The 13,457-nt window shown below is 51.3% G+C and overlaps 1 protein-coding gene across 4 annotated transcripts; it reads left to right on the top strand.

Annotated features, from left to right (window-relative positions):
• The first annotated feature begins 6,965 nt into the window (after positions 1–6,965).
• Positions 6,966–13,433, top strand: TMEM61 (transmembrane protein 61). Of its 4 annotated transcripts, none has more exons than XM_056497581.1 (3): positions 6,966–7,026; positions 10,084–10,492; positions 12,336–13,433. In XM_056497581.1, exons 2-3 carry the CDS (start codon positions 10,146–10,148, stop codon positions 12,718–12,720), a joined length of 732 nt encoding a protein of 243 aa, XP_056353556.1. In that variant the 5' UTR covers positions 6,966–7,026; positions 10,084–10,145; the 3' UTR covers positions 12,721–13,433. The 4 variants fall into 4 exon arrangements, with proteins under 4 accessions (XP_056353556.1, XP_056353553.1, XP_056353554.1 ...); XM_056497578.1 differs by having other exon boundaries at positions 12,333–13,433; XM_056497579.1 differs by having other exon boundaries at positions 7,014–7,381; positions 12,333–13,433.
• Positions 13,434–13,457: the final 24 nt, after the last annotated feature.

The raw sequence follows: 13,457 nt of genomic DNA, 5'->3' as shown, positions 1-13,457 counted from the left end.
CCCATGTGTGCATCATCTCACGGAGATACAGAACGATTTTCAGACTGAGACTGGATAAATTGACTGGTCCTCTGCTCTGCAAATCAGTGGCTGGGAAAGGTGTCTGCACAGAAGGTGATGAGGATGTGATTGCTCAGTTTCCTTTAATACAGGAAATTTCTGTAGATTCCAGTTTGGCAGACTTGGTTGGAGCCTTACCTAGTAAAATGAGACAGCAATTTCTGTACCTCCTGACACAACCAAACCCCAATTTTTCTGTTCTTCCAGTAAGCATCAAAATATGATTACTGCAGCACCTTGCCCGTGGGGAAGAGTGGCCTTTAAATACCCATCCAACAGAAACCTAGTGACACACACAAAAAAATCTGAGAATGGGTAAATGCATTAATCCTGCCCCCAGCTCATGTTGAACTCCAGGTGCACTTTCAAGCCCCTCATGTGCTGAGCTGCAGACTCAGCTGCTTTCTGTCTCCTCCTGCCCTCTCCACCCTTGGCAAGGCCCATTTTTTTTAACAGAATGCTTAAGGAAAACATTGAGAAATAAGCCAGCAATAAACCACTGTTTCATCCCAGAGCAGTTAATTACCATTATCTATGGTATTTAATACCTTTAATAAGCTCTGAACTTTTATTGTATGGAGGTATCTGCTTACATCCAGCCTAATGCAGTTTATAGAGCTGGGATGAATTATCCCTCATGCTGGAACTGGCAGAGTGAATTAGGGCAGGAGAGTTTCATCCCTCTGTGAGGAAATCAGTCATCTGCCAACAAGAGCTGACACTCCCCTGACCAAAGGAAAGGACAGTTTTGGGGAGCAAGATGAACTCTCTGGATCCTGGGTGGCTTCCCAGGGAGGTTGAGTAGGGAAGCCTGTGTTCTCCATCTGGGATGGCAGGTCTGTGTCTCAGGGATGCTGCTCATGGTGCTTTCTGTGATGTCCTGTCGCAGCCTGAGATGCTGATACAAGTCATCTGCATATGGCAAATTGAGACCTTTCTTTTCAGTCTGAAGGTAACCAGTTTAGGCAATGTCTTTCCAGCTGTTTCTTCACATGCATCTTGGCAAATGTTACTCATCTTCACAGCCCCCTCTTTCTTCTAAGTCATTACAGAGTCAGTTTTTCTCTGACACATTGAGGGAAGAGATGGGAGCAACCTGCTCTTACACCTCCATAGGAGAAATCTCCTGCTAGTGATGCTTCTTTCAGGCAGAAATCTCCTGCTAGTGCTGTTTCTTCCAGGCAGAAATCAGTAAAATATCAGGAGTGGAGTCTCCTCAGAGCCTCATACCACAGAGCAAATTCCCCATTGAGGGAGCTGTGGCACTGGAGATGAGTCTTGGTATCCTCTGACTCTTTTAATGCCATTACAGAGAAGCTGCAGCCTGTTATTTCCCAAACTCACCTCCTGTCATTTCTTGCAGAGTTTCAAAATTGTCTTCAGTTACCTAGAAACCCGTGTAAGGAGATGTAAATGTTCTGGGTTAAAGCAAGGCAAGGTGTGCTGGCAGAAATCACGGAGCCCTCACTGGGTCAACTGCTGATGTTGCAGATGAGCTTTGAAGAAAGCAGACAGGCTTTTGGGCACAGCAGGGCACCAAAGGCATCCCAGGTGAGTATTTCACTGAATTAGAAGGGAATTTCTTACTGGTATCTTGTACAGACTCTTTATGTCAGTGCTGCATCAAATGTCCTGGGAATGCTGCTCTGCTGGATTCTTAAACACTTTAGATTTGTAAGAAGGTTAGGCCTGTAGGTAAGTTACTGTTGTGGTATAGTAAATAGTAAAAAAAATATTAATCCTTTGCTTTATTATTTGACTTAACTGATAATACAAGTTAAATCTGTTAGGTTTAAGTGCTGTTAAGTTTAAATGTTGTTAATTGAAGAACTGTTGTGCCTTTAGGATGTATTCCTTTTTATCCTTACCTTCCCCTATCCTTTTGTCTCCCCCTCCCCAGCCCTGCCTTCACATAGATAATGTTTGGTTTATATCAGTTTGGATTGACTGGCATTGGATTTTTTATTTGCTTTTTTTTTCTCTCTGTGCTTTAACCACCTAGTAAGTAATAGACTGAACCTTGTTACTTAGTTGTGCTGTTGCTTTTATATTAAATCTGATCTTGCTGATACCTTTGCTGGTGATTCTTTAAGAAACCTTGAAGCACTCCTCCTCTCAGCCATTCCTTGTATCTCTCCCCAGGCTGTCAGGCTTCCAACAAAATTTTGCTGGCAGCATTATAACCCTCAGCCCCCTCCCAGCACAGCACACTGATGTGAACAAGTGCTTGTGGGCAGCCTGATGCCAAGGCAGGCAGTGGGATAATGCAGGGGCACTGGAAAAGGAAAACAGCTGTGGAACATCTGGGCCAGGTGTGTGTTGGACACCGAGGGCTTCACACCTGGTGGCAACCAGAAGAGCTGGATGGCTGCTCCACCCTTTTCCTCTTAAATTTGTAATTAATGCTGCTTTGAGCTTCTCTTTTGTCATATTTTTGTGCTGAAAAATAAACAAAGTCCTCCCTGGAGAGCTGTGTAACAACTGCATGCAGCAGAGGCAGGAAAATGCACCAGGTCTTGGGGATGTCAGCGCAGCTGTAGTTCATCTCACATCTAATGCTGAGGCCACTGGGAAGCAAATTTAGCCAGTTTTGTGTTTAATCAAAGTTCTTGCTGCTTCTTTGAACATCAGCATTTAGAATCAAGGATACACAGGAGCTGCCAGCTCAGGTAACCAATGTGGGGAGTGAAGCAAACTGCTGCTGCGTTTCAGCAGCCAGGGCATGTCTCCCATAGCTGTCTCTGCTCAGCTGTGATAGATGTGACTGACATCCAGCTTGACTGAGGAGCCTACAGGGCTGGAAGTCAATGTTTCCTCACACTCCAGCAGAGCTGCAGAGCTGTGGCATGTAAACCACACTGTGTGGTGGGCTACCCACGTGTAACACAACCATGGTGCCTCTTCCTGGGGAAAGAAAGAAGCTCAGACACAGGGCTCCCCTAAGGCAAAAAATCTCCAGCAGCTCAGGAAAAGTTTTGTCTGACTAAAGACTGAGCTGAGATGTCAGGATTTAACTATTTTCTTTCCCCATCCTCTGTTAGGTAGGTTTCAAATCCTTTGTAGCTTTTGTTGGAAAGCTCCTAGGAAGCTCCTTCTGTCCTCATCTGCAACACAGAAATTTCCCTTACAGGAAACCCAAAGCTTTATCATACCAATCCTCTACACAACAGCCCCAAGAGGAGTTGGCAGCTCAGCCAGGTGCTCCTGTACTAGCACGAGTCCCACACGAGGAGCTGAAGGAATTTGAGAATATTGCTTGTCCATAAAGCCCTCTTTGGATGATTCTATCAGTGCTTTACAAGTCCTTTTCCAAAATTTCCCACCAGACTTGTGCTCTTCAGTGTAGTGCAGATTTACAGGCTGCTGGTTGGGACATCATGACAGTTGAGTAAGCAAATATTTAAGCTTTAAAGCACTCAGAGGTTTTGGGTCCTGTGGTTTGCTAGATGATGGGCATAGCTAATGGAGGAACCAGATCAGAAATTGATCTTAAACAACTTTATACACATCTTGTTCTTCTATTGTAATTCAAACTCAGTAAAGCCATTGGAACTAAATAATAAGATGTATTACAAAGTACATGTTGTGGTAGAAAAAAGACTTTGGCTTTCAATTAAGTATTGGCTCAAAAACACAGCTGGTCTGCAGAAGGAGTACTTCTAGGTGAACTACCCAAAAAACCACACACCACTTTGTGGTCAGGGGGCTGCTCCTTTTTCACATCCAAATGCTTGGCTTTTCCTGATGGAGACCACAAAGGAGACTCCCAAAGCCTGCAGCTGCCCATGCAGCAGGACTGCCACAGGCACACCCATGCCCAGCTGCAGGTCCAGCCCCAAAGGACACGTGTGAAGATGTAGGGCAAATACTTTCAAAGCCTGGCTTTGCTGACTGGATTAAGTAGGAGTGCCTGAGCCAGTATATCAACCAGCACGACTAATTAGGAATTTTAAGAAGATGCAAATCAAGGCAAAGATAAACAGCAGGAGGTTTCTCCTTTGCTTTACACGTGCTGGGTGCAGGAACTCTCTCCCATCTGCACATGCTCGTGGCTGTGTGCTGCAGCCCCTCATCAGCCTGGCAGAATGCACCCAGTGTGCCCATGCCAAGGGAAACACGAGGTGTGCCAGCCCCTGGAATGGCTACTCCATGGATCTGGACAGCATGGACACCTTATGCCTGCAGAGATGTGACCCCTGAAGCCACATCAGTGGCTTTTTAGTGACTCTGTCACAGTAGGTGTGACCAGAGCTGCTTGCTGGGGGCAGCTGGGCATGGGGTGAGTGCCCTTTGTGCCAAATCACTGATGGACACCTGTGGCCTGGCCCAGGTCCCACAAATCAGGTTTCTGGCAGGGAGCCTGTGCTCTGGACTTAGTGCATCCAAATTCAGTCTTGTCTTGGTGCTCTTGGTGTCACCCATCCTGTTGTGACAGGGCAGAGAGTGCATGCCTCTGCACACACACACCCCTAATGAACAAGCTGGCTTATTTATCTTGATTATACAGTGAAATGCACTATTTTACATGTGATTTGCTGCAGCAGCAAAATTAGGTGAACAGTGAATCAAAAAGCAGCACTTTTTTTGTGCCAGCAGCGTTGCTCAGGCTCAGCATCCTCACCTGGGGGAGGCAATTACTGGAACAATCTCTTTCCCCGTTCCTCCTTTGTTCTTGTTCTTGCAGGGGCTGTAACTGTCTTTTATATCTCCTTGTTTTCTCCACTGCAGTTTCACCATACATGGGATTTTTACATATTTTTCACAGATAGTCTGTCCTCATTCTGGAGAAGCCCTTTCCCTCTGCCCCATGTTGCAGCACCTTGTCCACGAGCAGGAAAGTTCTCAGAGAGGGAAAACACATTTTGGCCAAGGTGCTGCTAAGCAGGCAGAGGTGCTGGTAGCACTCAGCCCTTCCAGCCTCTGCTTTGTGGTGGAGCATTTGTCATGGGTTTGTGTCTGCCTGTAGGTCAGACCTCTGGGCAAGGCAGAAGGTTGTGGATGGTTATGGGGCTGAAAAACCAATGTGCTGGCACAAAGCCATGTCACTCTGCAGCCCTGTGCTGGGAATAGCATGGAGCCGTGCACTAACACCACCTTGAAGTGTTTCAGATGCTGTTTGACAATCAAATTCCAGTTAAATACAACATCTGAGCAGAAGAAGTTGTCTTCTTGTCCTTCCACAGGGTGACTGCTGATTCACAGTGGTCTCACACCACTGGGTGCTGGCCTTGGGGACTTCTGCCCCTTGCTGCTCTTGGATGGAGAGCCACCCTGCTGCAGGGCCACTCCTGTGTGAGCCAGCCCCCTGTGTGCCTCAGTTTGCCATCTGTAAAACTCCACAGTGGCTGCAGGGAAATGGGGCTGTACACCCACATGTTCTCAGCTGGGCTAAGCAGCTTCTGATCATCTGTGAAGCAGATATGGATTCCACAGCAGGGCTTTGCAGCACTCCCTGCAGCACGTGCAGGTGAACCTCGAGCTGGTTTAGAGCTGGTGAGATGAGAACTCAAACAGTGCAGGAACAGCAGCCCAGGGTAGCCACAGGAATGGCTCTGCCTGTCAGTGATGCTCAGCTGTAGCCCAGGGGCAGCGTGGAGGATCCGTGGATGTGTGAGTTTGTGAGATGCACAGCCATAGCACAGCACGGTAGGGCAGCTCTTGATCAAATCTCCCTCCAGCTCTGTGATGAGGAATTGTGCCTGAATCCAGATGCTGTCATACCGAATATACTGAAATTTGGATCACAGCACCCTAAACTTGTCTAATATCCAGGTGTCCTGAATGCTGCAGGTTTTAAACTAAAAAAAAAAAAAAAAAAAAAAAAAATTTAAACTAAAAAAAGAGTTGACTTAGATTAGCTATAAAGAAAAAAAGAATGAAAGAATGTTTTACAGTGAAGTTGATGAAACACTGGCACGGAGAGGAGGTGAATGCCCCATTCCTGGAAACATTCAAGGCCAGGTGAGATGGGGCAGTGAGCAGCCTGACTGAGTTATCCCTGAGATATCCCTGCTGGTTGCAGGGGGGTTGGACTACATGGCCTTTAAAAGGCCCTCCCAAACCCAAACCATTCTAATACCGCAAATGAGGATGTTATAAATGAGAAACAAATAGTCTTGATATTCAGCAAAATTTAGATTGCTTTATTTTATATAGACAGAGCAAAGCAGTGCTGGGGAGATATGAGGGGTCACTCCACACTCTGTTGAACCTTGGTTTGCAGCTTCTCTTTATATGGTCTCTAGTTGTAATTAATAATTTTTGGTTTTTTGCTGTCACAATTTTGCCAGGCAAGTAGTGTTGGCCGAAATAAACATCTCTGGGAGTCAGCCTCATAGATAACCATCTGGTCTTGGTAGATAAAACCAGCAGAAATTGGGAAGTTCTGGTCTTTGTAGATAGGCAGTCATTGATAAAACAAAGGCAGGAAGTCTGATTTTACAAAATCTATCAGACTGTTGGAAAGTCTGATTTAACAAACTGGTAGTAGATACAAATTATTTAGAAAACATAATATTCATAACAGGGGGATTTAAACCAGAATGATTTAATATTTTCCTCTATCACGTGTCCATGCTTTACTTCAGACTTTAGTATTCTGTTTTATACAAACCCCAATACTTTTATGATTAACACGAACCTTTTATCAATTATCAGACGGAAAAGGGTGATATAGAGGTAGGAGAGCTAAAGCAAGGCTTTGAGGGCACACATAGGACAGCAGCGATGTCCCCAGCAGCACGGGAACCCGAACTCCCGGGACGGGACGGGACGGGATGGGCTGCGGGCAGCCGGGAACCGGGAGGGAGTGAAGGAGGGAAGGAGAGAAGGAGGAAAGGAGGGAGGGAAGGAGGGAAGGAGGGAGCGGCGGTCCCTGCCTCCCCGAGCCGCCCCCCGCCCGCCCCGGCCCCGCCCGCCCCGCGGGCTCGGCGGAGCCGCCGCTCCGGAGCGGGGCTGCCGGCGGCGGTGAGTACAGAGCCGGGGCGGGCGGGGGGACACGGGCACCCCGGCTGGGACAGACCCCGGGGACAGCCACCCCCCTAGGGGAGGGGATTGGGGGTCAGGCATGGCCCCGGGGCCTGGCTGGGGGATGCAGGTGCTCTCCTCTCTGCCCTCTCTGCGCACCGGAGCTCTTGGGTGCTCTTCCAAAGCATCGCTATCACTTTGTTTCGAGTGGGGACCAAACCCTCACAACAAAAGAGCAGACTTGCATAAAGGCAGGAAGGGATCTCCCTGCAGACATGCTCACGCTTTGGTGCATCTCTGCCCGGCGTTCTTCTTCTGTGATTAAAGTCTCCAGCCCCGCACGGAAGGACGGTCTGTAAGTGCCGTGGAGGGACGGGTGTGGAGGTGGATTTCTGCTTGATGGCGGTGGGAGAGGTTCAAAACTCTTTTCTTTTCTCGTGTTGCTTGAAAAGAGCGTTTTTCTGAGTAATGCTTAGTAGACCCTATGAATCACCATCTGCATAACTTTATATGGGGGCTGCTATTCTCAGCATCTCACTGGAACTATGTAAACTATCAACATTCGTAACTGTTTGTACATGCAACATGCAAATCTATTCCCTGGAAAACTATTTCAGAGCAGGTCAAAGGAGGAGACAGGGCGGAACAAAATGTCAGGGTGGCTCGGAGAGTGGAGGAGAGTGCTTGAGAGCCGGCAATTGCTGTGGGTCTGTGAAAACTTGTGCTGGGAAAGCTGACGGGGAGGGAGAGCTGCTGTGCCCCGGAGTGGAGCCGGGAGAGGCTTCGGGTCCTGCCCCAGCCTCGCACCTCGCTCCTGCCCCGGCTCCTTCAGCCTTTTCTTCCAGAGTTTGGTGCGCTGGGAAAACACCGTGGGTCTTTCGGAGAGGCTCAGGAGCGCTGTGGCAGCCGGAGAAGGGGCTTGGCGATGTCACCCAGCGGTGGCAGTGTCACCCAGCGCGGCGGAGCTGCCCCCGCACAGCGCTGGGGGAGCTTTCAGCGCCGCTCCCTGCGCTGCGCTGGGTTTGTCAAGAGAGAGAAGAGTTTATTCTCTCGAGCTGTCAATCCATCACTTCCCAGAGGCTTCTCCACCTTCCCTCCGCCTCCCCCTCGCTGCCAGCTCTCCCAGATGTGCTCAGTGCTGGAGGCTGCAAAATTCCCCGTGCCCAGGCAGGGGAATCACAGCATCTCCGAAATCTTACCAGGGAATTCAGAGCACCTCCCAGACCGCACCAGTCTGACCCCAGAATGAGGAGAGTGTTTGTTGCAGGAGGTGAACATTTCAACTCTTGGCGCAGGTTCAGCTCAGTGTTTCAGTTTGGAGTGACCTGACATTTCCTCACGGTTGGATTGAGAGCTTTGCTGTTGGGGGTTTCTTGGGTGACGTTTTTTTCTCTAAACATTATGCTGAAATTTCTACACGAAAACGCATTGCTGTCCAAAGGAGCTGCATTCACAGGTCAGTGGGGTCCATTACAGAGGGAAGCTCTGCCTTTTCTCAGCCCAGGAACATGACTGCCTTCCCAGCAGATGATGAGCACTGGCCACAGCCAGCCCAGTGGCATTTTGGGCTTGTGACCCTGGGATAAAAGCTGGAGTGAGCTGTTGGGGCTCTCCCACTCTTGCAGCTTTCGTAAATCTCATTTCTCATCAGATCCCTTCATTAAATGTTGATTAGATCAGATAGTGTTTCTTTCACTGCAAGGTAATTTGGCTTTCCATTTAGCGGGCCCATCTGATAAATAACAGCTTGAAATAACATAATTCCACCTGACCTTGATGACACCAGGTCCCTGCTGGACTTCTGCTCCCTGCCTAGCTCTGGCTCCAGATCTCAGGGTACAATTTAAGACCCCTCTGTAGGGGATGAGCCCTGCCTGGAGGAACGGAGACCAAAGCCACCACATTATGGTCCTGTTACTGACACAGAGGCAAAGTGATGAAGGCAGAGGTGACAGCTGAGTGTGGGTCATCCATCTGTCCACCTCCCTCTGCTTGAGCTCCTCCTCTGTCCTGGCCATCCCTCATGTGCAGGCTCTCCCCTGGCACTGCCACCATGACAAACCTTCACAGTGGAGTCACCCAGGACTGAACCTGTTTGGGGATATTGATGCTTAATTCCCACGTGGTCCAGAGCTTTTTGTCCATTGGGATGTGGGAGCTGAACCTGCACATTGCTGGGCAGTGAGCAGGGCCAGAGGGGATGTGATAGGACCTCTCTGCCTCCCTGGTTAGTTGATTATTTGGGAGCTGGGGATGCACAAGCTGAAGGAGCAGATGCCAGCTGTTTGCTGGAGAAAGCAATGGAGACTGAGATCACAAACCAGCTCCCCATTCCCAAGTTTTCCAGCACCAGGGAGACTCTCTGCATTTGACATTTAGCTGAGAAGGGCCACCCAGCAGGAACATGTGGCACTACCTCACCTTTTTTGTGGTCAAACCAACCCCAAACCACCCTGATGGGGAGGGTGAAGGTGGTTTGTCACCTGCAAGATGGATCTTGACAGGAACTTGAGAAGGTTTCTGCTGGAGCTGACCTAGGCAATCAAGGTTTTGTGTGCCAAACTTCATGTGGATGAAGATTGAACAGATTTTTCCAATGTCATCAGTTGTGGAGGAGAAAACAGGCACATTGATAATTTGGAAGTGATGACATCTTAAATTTATGTCCTTCTCTCCAACCTCTTCCATAAGCCATGTTTTGAAAACCCAGGGAACCCAGCTGGCATTTCTCCAAGTCTGGGAGGAAATCTGGAATAAAACCCAAAGAGAAGAGCTACGACAGTGCCCGGGGCTGGGGTGTCTCCTGCCTTTATGGGAGTGCTGTGCTGTTCCGTGAAAATTAGGATGTTTTTACGAGGCTGTTGGAAGTTTATGGGTCCAACCTGGCGCCGGCTTTGCTCTTCCATCTTAGATGGTGGAAATGCCCTCCGTGATGGATAATAATGACGGCTAAAGCGCCTGCAAGCCCAGGAGAGCTCCTCACTCTGTCATTTTCTCCTCCGACAGCTCTTCCCTGAGCTTCTCCCGCTCACACCCGGCACCTTTCTTGTCTTACAGGACGCGGGCTGTCTCTCATGCCCTGTGTCCCGCTGCTGCCGCCCTAACCCATCTCCCGAAGGATGGCAGCCGCCTCTTTCCGCTACGGGCTGACCATCGTGGGGGCGGTGCTGCTGGTGACGGGCACGCTGTGCTTCGCCTGGTGGAGCGATGGGGAGGTGGGCTCGGGCAGCGGGGCTCGCCTGCTGCCCCCCCGGGAGGCCGAGGCCGTGCCCAGCCCCTCGTCCCCCAGCGCCCTGCTCCGCTCCGTCAGCTTCTTCTGCTGCGGCATCGGCGGCATCCTGCTGGTCTTCGGGCTCCTCTGGTCCGTCAAGGCCAACGCCAGCGTGGTGTCCCGGCGCTACCAGTACCATTTCCCCAGGGACCTGCAGTACTTCACGGCTGAGCCTCCAGAGAAGTGGAACTGCAGGTGGGAGCCTCGCCGCTGCCGGTGCCTGGGTGGGCAGAGGTGGAGGGTGGGTCTGGCTGTCCCTGAGATAAACCTCGCTGGCTGCGGAGCTCACAGAGCAGCTCTGTGCGCTCCTCCTGCTCATCAATGGCAACCCCAGCCCACCCCAGCTCTCCTCACCCTGCCGAGGGACACATCTCCTTAGCAGGGCCACCCATTGGTTTTCTGGCAGAAGGTTTGGATGTGGGGGTGGGGAGGGGTCACTCAGAGCTCCAGTCCTGGTCTCCCAGGTCTGCAATGCTCTGTAAGGGTGAAGCTGTTTATAACATCTTTAATGGAAGCAAAATCTTTCTTACAAGGGAGTTCAATTAAAAAAAAATAAAATAAGGAAAATAATCCTTGGAGTGACATCAAGATAGGAATATAGGCAGAAGATCCTTTATTTCAGGGTGTAGAAAGACTCCTTGCCCTGCTCTTAACACCACTGTTGCTTTTCAGGTTCCCTGAATTTTTCAGTGTGAGCCTGAGATTTACCCCCACTTCTCCATTTAAAAGTTTTTTGATCAAAAGGTTGTTTTTTTTTCCTGGAGAGTGCTGTGGAAGCAGAGCTAGCCAACCCTTCCCAGTGCTGCTTTATGGGGTCACAGCAAAGATCTTGGCTCAGGCATAAATCAGGCTCTGGGGAAAAGCAGCACTAAAAGAAATTCTTAAGAACATTAAACCATAATAACACAGTTGGAGTGGGAGGCACGTTCCCGGTTCTCCAGGGGTTTCAGTGCCCATCTGGATATCTGTGAGCTTGTAGCTGGTCTGGGTATCTGGGGGGAGGTTCCCTGTCCCAGGGAGGGACTTTGCTGTGTCCCTGTGGAGAATTTTGCTGAGTCCCTTTCCCTGAGCTCCCAGCTCCCCTGCTGGATGGGATGCAGCACCCTGGCAGTGCTGGTGCTGCAGCAGCTCCTCCAGCCCCAGCAAAGCCTCCTGTGCTGGGATAAATCCCCCTCTCCACATTTCCAAGCATTCCTGTGCAAGCTGAGGCTGTTTGGCAAAATCCCTGGCAGAGAAGCCTGGGACTTCTGGGATGTTCCAGCTGGGTGCTGGGATGCTCCAGGTGGGTGCTGGGATGCTCCAGCTGAGTGCTGGGATGTTCCAGCTGGGTGCTGGGATGCTCCAGCTGAGTGCTGGGATGTTCCAGGTGGGTGCTGGGATGTTCCAGCTGGGTGCTGGGATGTTCCAGCTGGGTGCTGGGATGCTCCAGGTGGGTGCTGGGATGTTCCAGCTGGGTGCTGGGATGTTCCAGCTGGGTGCTGGGATGCTCCAGGTGGGTGCTGGGATGTTCCAGGTGGGTGCTGGGATGCTCCAGGTGGGTGCTGGGATGCTCCAACTGGGTGCTGGGATGCTCCAGCTGGGTGCTGGGATGCTCCAGCTGGGTGCTGGGATGTTCCAGGTGGGTGCTGGGATGTTCTAGCTGAGTGCTGCGATGTTCCAGCTGGGTGCTGGGATGCTCCAGGTGGGTGCTGGGATGTTCCAGCTGAGTGCTGGGATGTTCCAGCTGGGTGCTGCGATGTTCCAGCTGGGTGCTGGGATGTTCCAGGTGGGTGCTGCGATGTTCCAGCTGGGTGCTGGGATGTTCCAGCTGGGTGCTGGGATGTTCCAGCTGGGTGCTGGGATGTTTCAGCTGAGTGCTGGGATGCTCCAGCTGGGTGCTGGGATGTTCCAGCTGGGTGCTGGGATGTTCCAGCTGAGTGCTGGGATGCTCCAGCTGGGTGCTGGGATGCTCCAGGTGGGTGCTGCGATGTTCCAGCTGGGTGCTGGGATGCTGATGGTGTGCACTTCCATCAGGTTTCTTCCTCTTCCCTCGCAGCAGCTGGGACGCCAGCGCCATCCCCACCTATGAAGAAGCGCTGACCTGCAGACCTGCCCACGGTGCCCCGGCCTACGTGCAGCCCCCGGGGAGGAAGGAGGAGCTCACGCCGCCCCTGTACCGCTACCTGGAGGAGGACGAGAGCTGGCAGGGCGGCCGCCGGCGCAGCTCCTCCGACAGCGCCCTGTTCCGCCCCAGCCCGTCCTGGCTGGAGCCCCCGGAGCCGCAGGGGACGCCTCCCCCGAGCTATGAGAACATCAACGAGAGCATCAGTGAGAGCATCAGTGAGAACATCCATGGGAACACCCGTAACATCCGCGGCTCTGAGCGGGGGCTGCCCGGGCCGGGACTCTGCGGGCGGCTGCCCAGCCCCTCAGCTTTAAACTGAGCCTTGTGGGGGGACAGGAGGGTGGGGAGGGGCGGGAAGGGCAGCCTGCCTCTCCTGGCTGTCCGAGCCGTGTGTTGGGATGGCGGTTCCATGTGTTCAGAGCGTCGGGGGGAACTGGCATGTTTGAAAAATTTCATATTTTTAATAAAACCGCTGCTGGTTTCACAGGCTTTGCATTCCCTGCTCTAGCCCACCCTGGGGAGCTCCTGTCAGGCTGGGGGATGTCCAACCAATAGTAAATCTGCAGCAAAGACCGAGTAACCTGGCCAGAAAAGCCCAGCTCCATCTGCATTATTCACCTCTCTGCCTTTGCAGTGCCCCTTCCAGCGCTGTCTCCATCCCTTCCACCTTGCTTCCCTAAATGCTAACTCCCCATGCCTCACTTCATTTGGTGCTAGAGATGCTCAGTGGGTCGTGCCTGTGGTCAGAGCATCCAAGTGCCCTCCAGGCAGCCTCCTGGAAAAGCCATCCTGAGTGGCACAGCCCCCTCCCTCCTGCCCTCCACGGAGGGTGTGCAGCCTTGCCCAGAGGAAAGGCCAGCTGTGGCAGGGATGCTGCCTGTTCCTGCATCCCACCAAAATAAAGGGCTGTGGCCCCGCAGGGCTGCAGAGTGGCTGAGGAGCTGCTGCCACATCTAATATACTGTTTATAGTATAATTATTTGTCATAAACCAGGTGTATCAAGGGAATAAAATGAGGGAATAAATCAAGGGAATAAAACACTGTCTGGCTGTTGG

Source organism: Oenanthe melanoleuca, chromosome 8 (assembly GCF_029582105.1).
Source record: "Oenanthe melanoleuca isolate GR-GAL-2019-014 chromosome 8, OMel1.0, whole genome shotgun sequence".
Taxonomy (NCBI): domain Eukaryota; kingdom Metazoa; phylum Chordata; class Aves; order Passeriformes; family Muscicapidae; genus Oenanthe; species Oenanthe melanoleuca.
The sequence above is the reverse complement of the archived record's forward strand: the minus strand, read 5'-3'. Positions and strand labels throughout refer to the sequence as shown.

Coding starts and splice junctions, on each gene's coding strand:
- TMEM61 (XM_056497578.1), top strand. CDS start 10,146: ATGGCAGCCGCCTCTTTCCGCTACGGGCTGACCATCGTGGGGGCGGTG. Junction 10,493..12,332: donor CCAGAGAAGTGGAACTGCAG/GTGGGAGCCTCG, acceptor CTTCCCTCGCAG/CAGCTGGGACGCCAGCGCCA.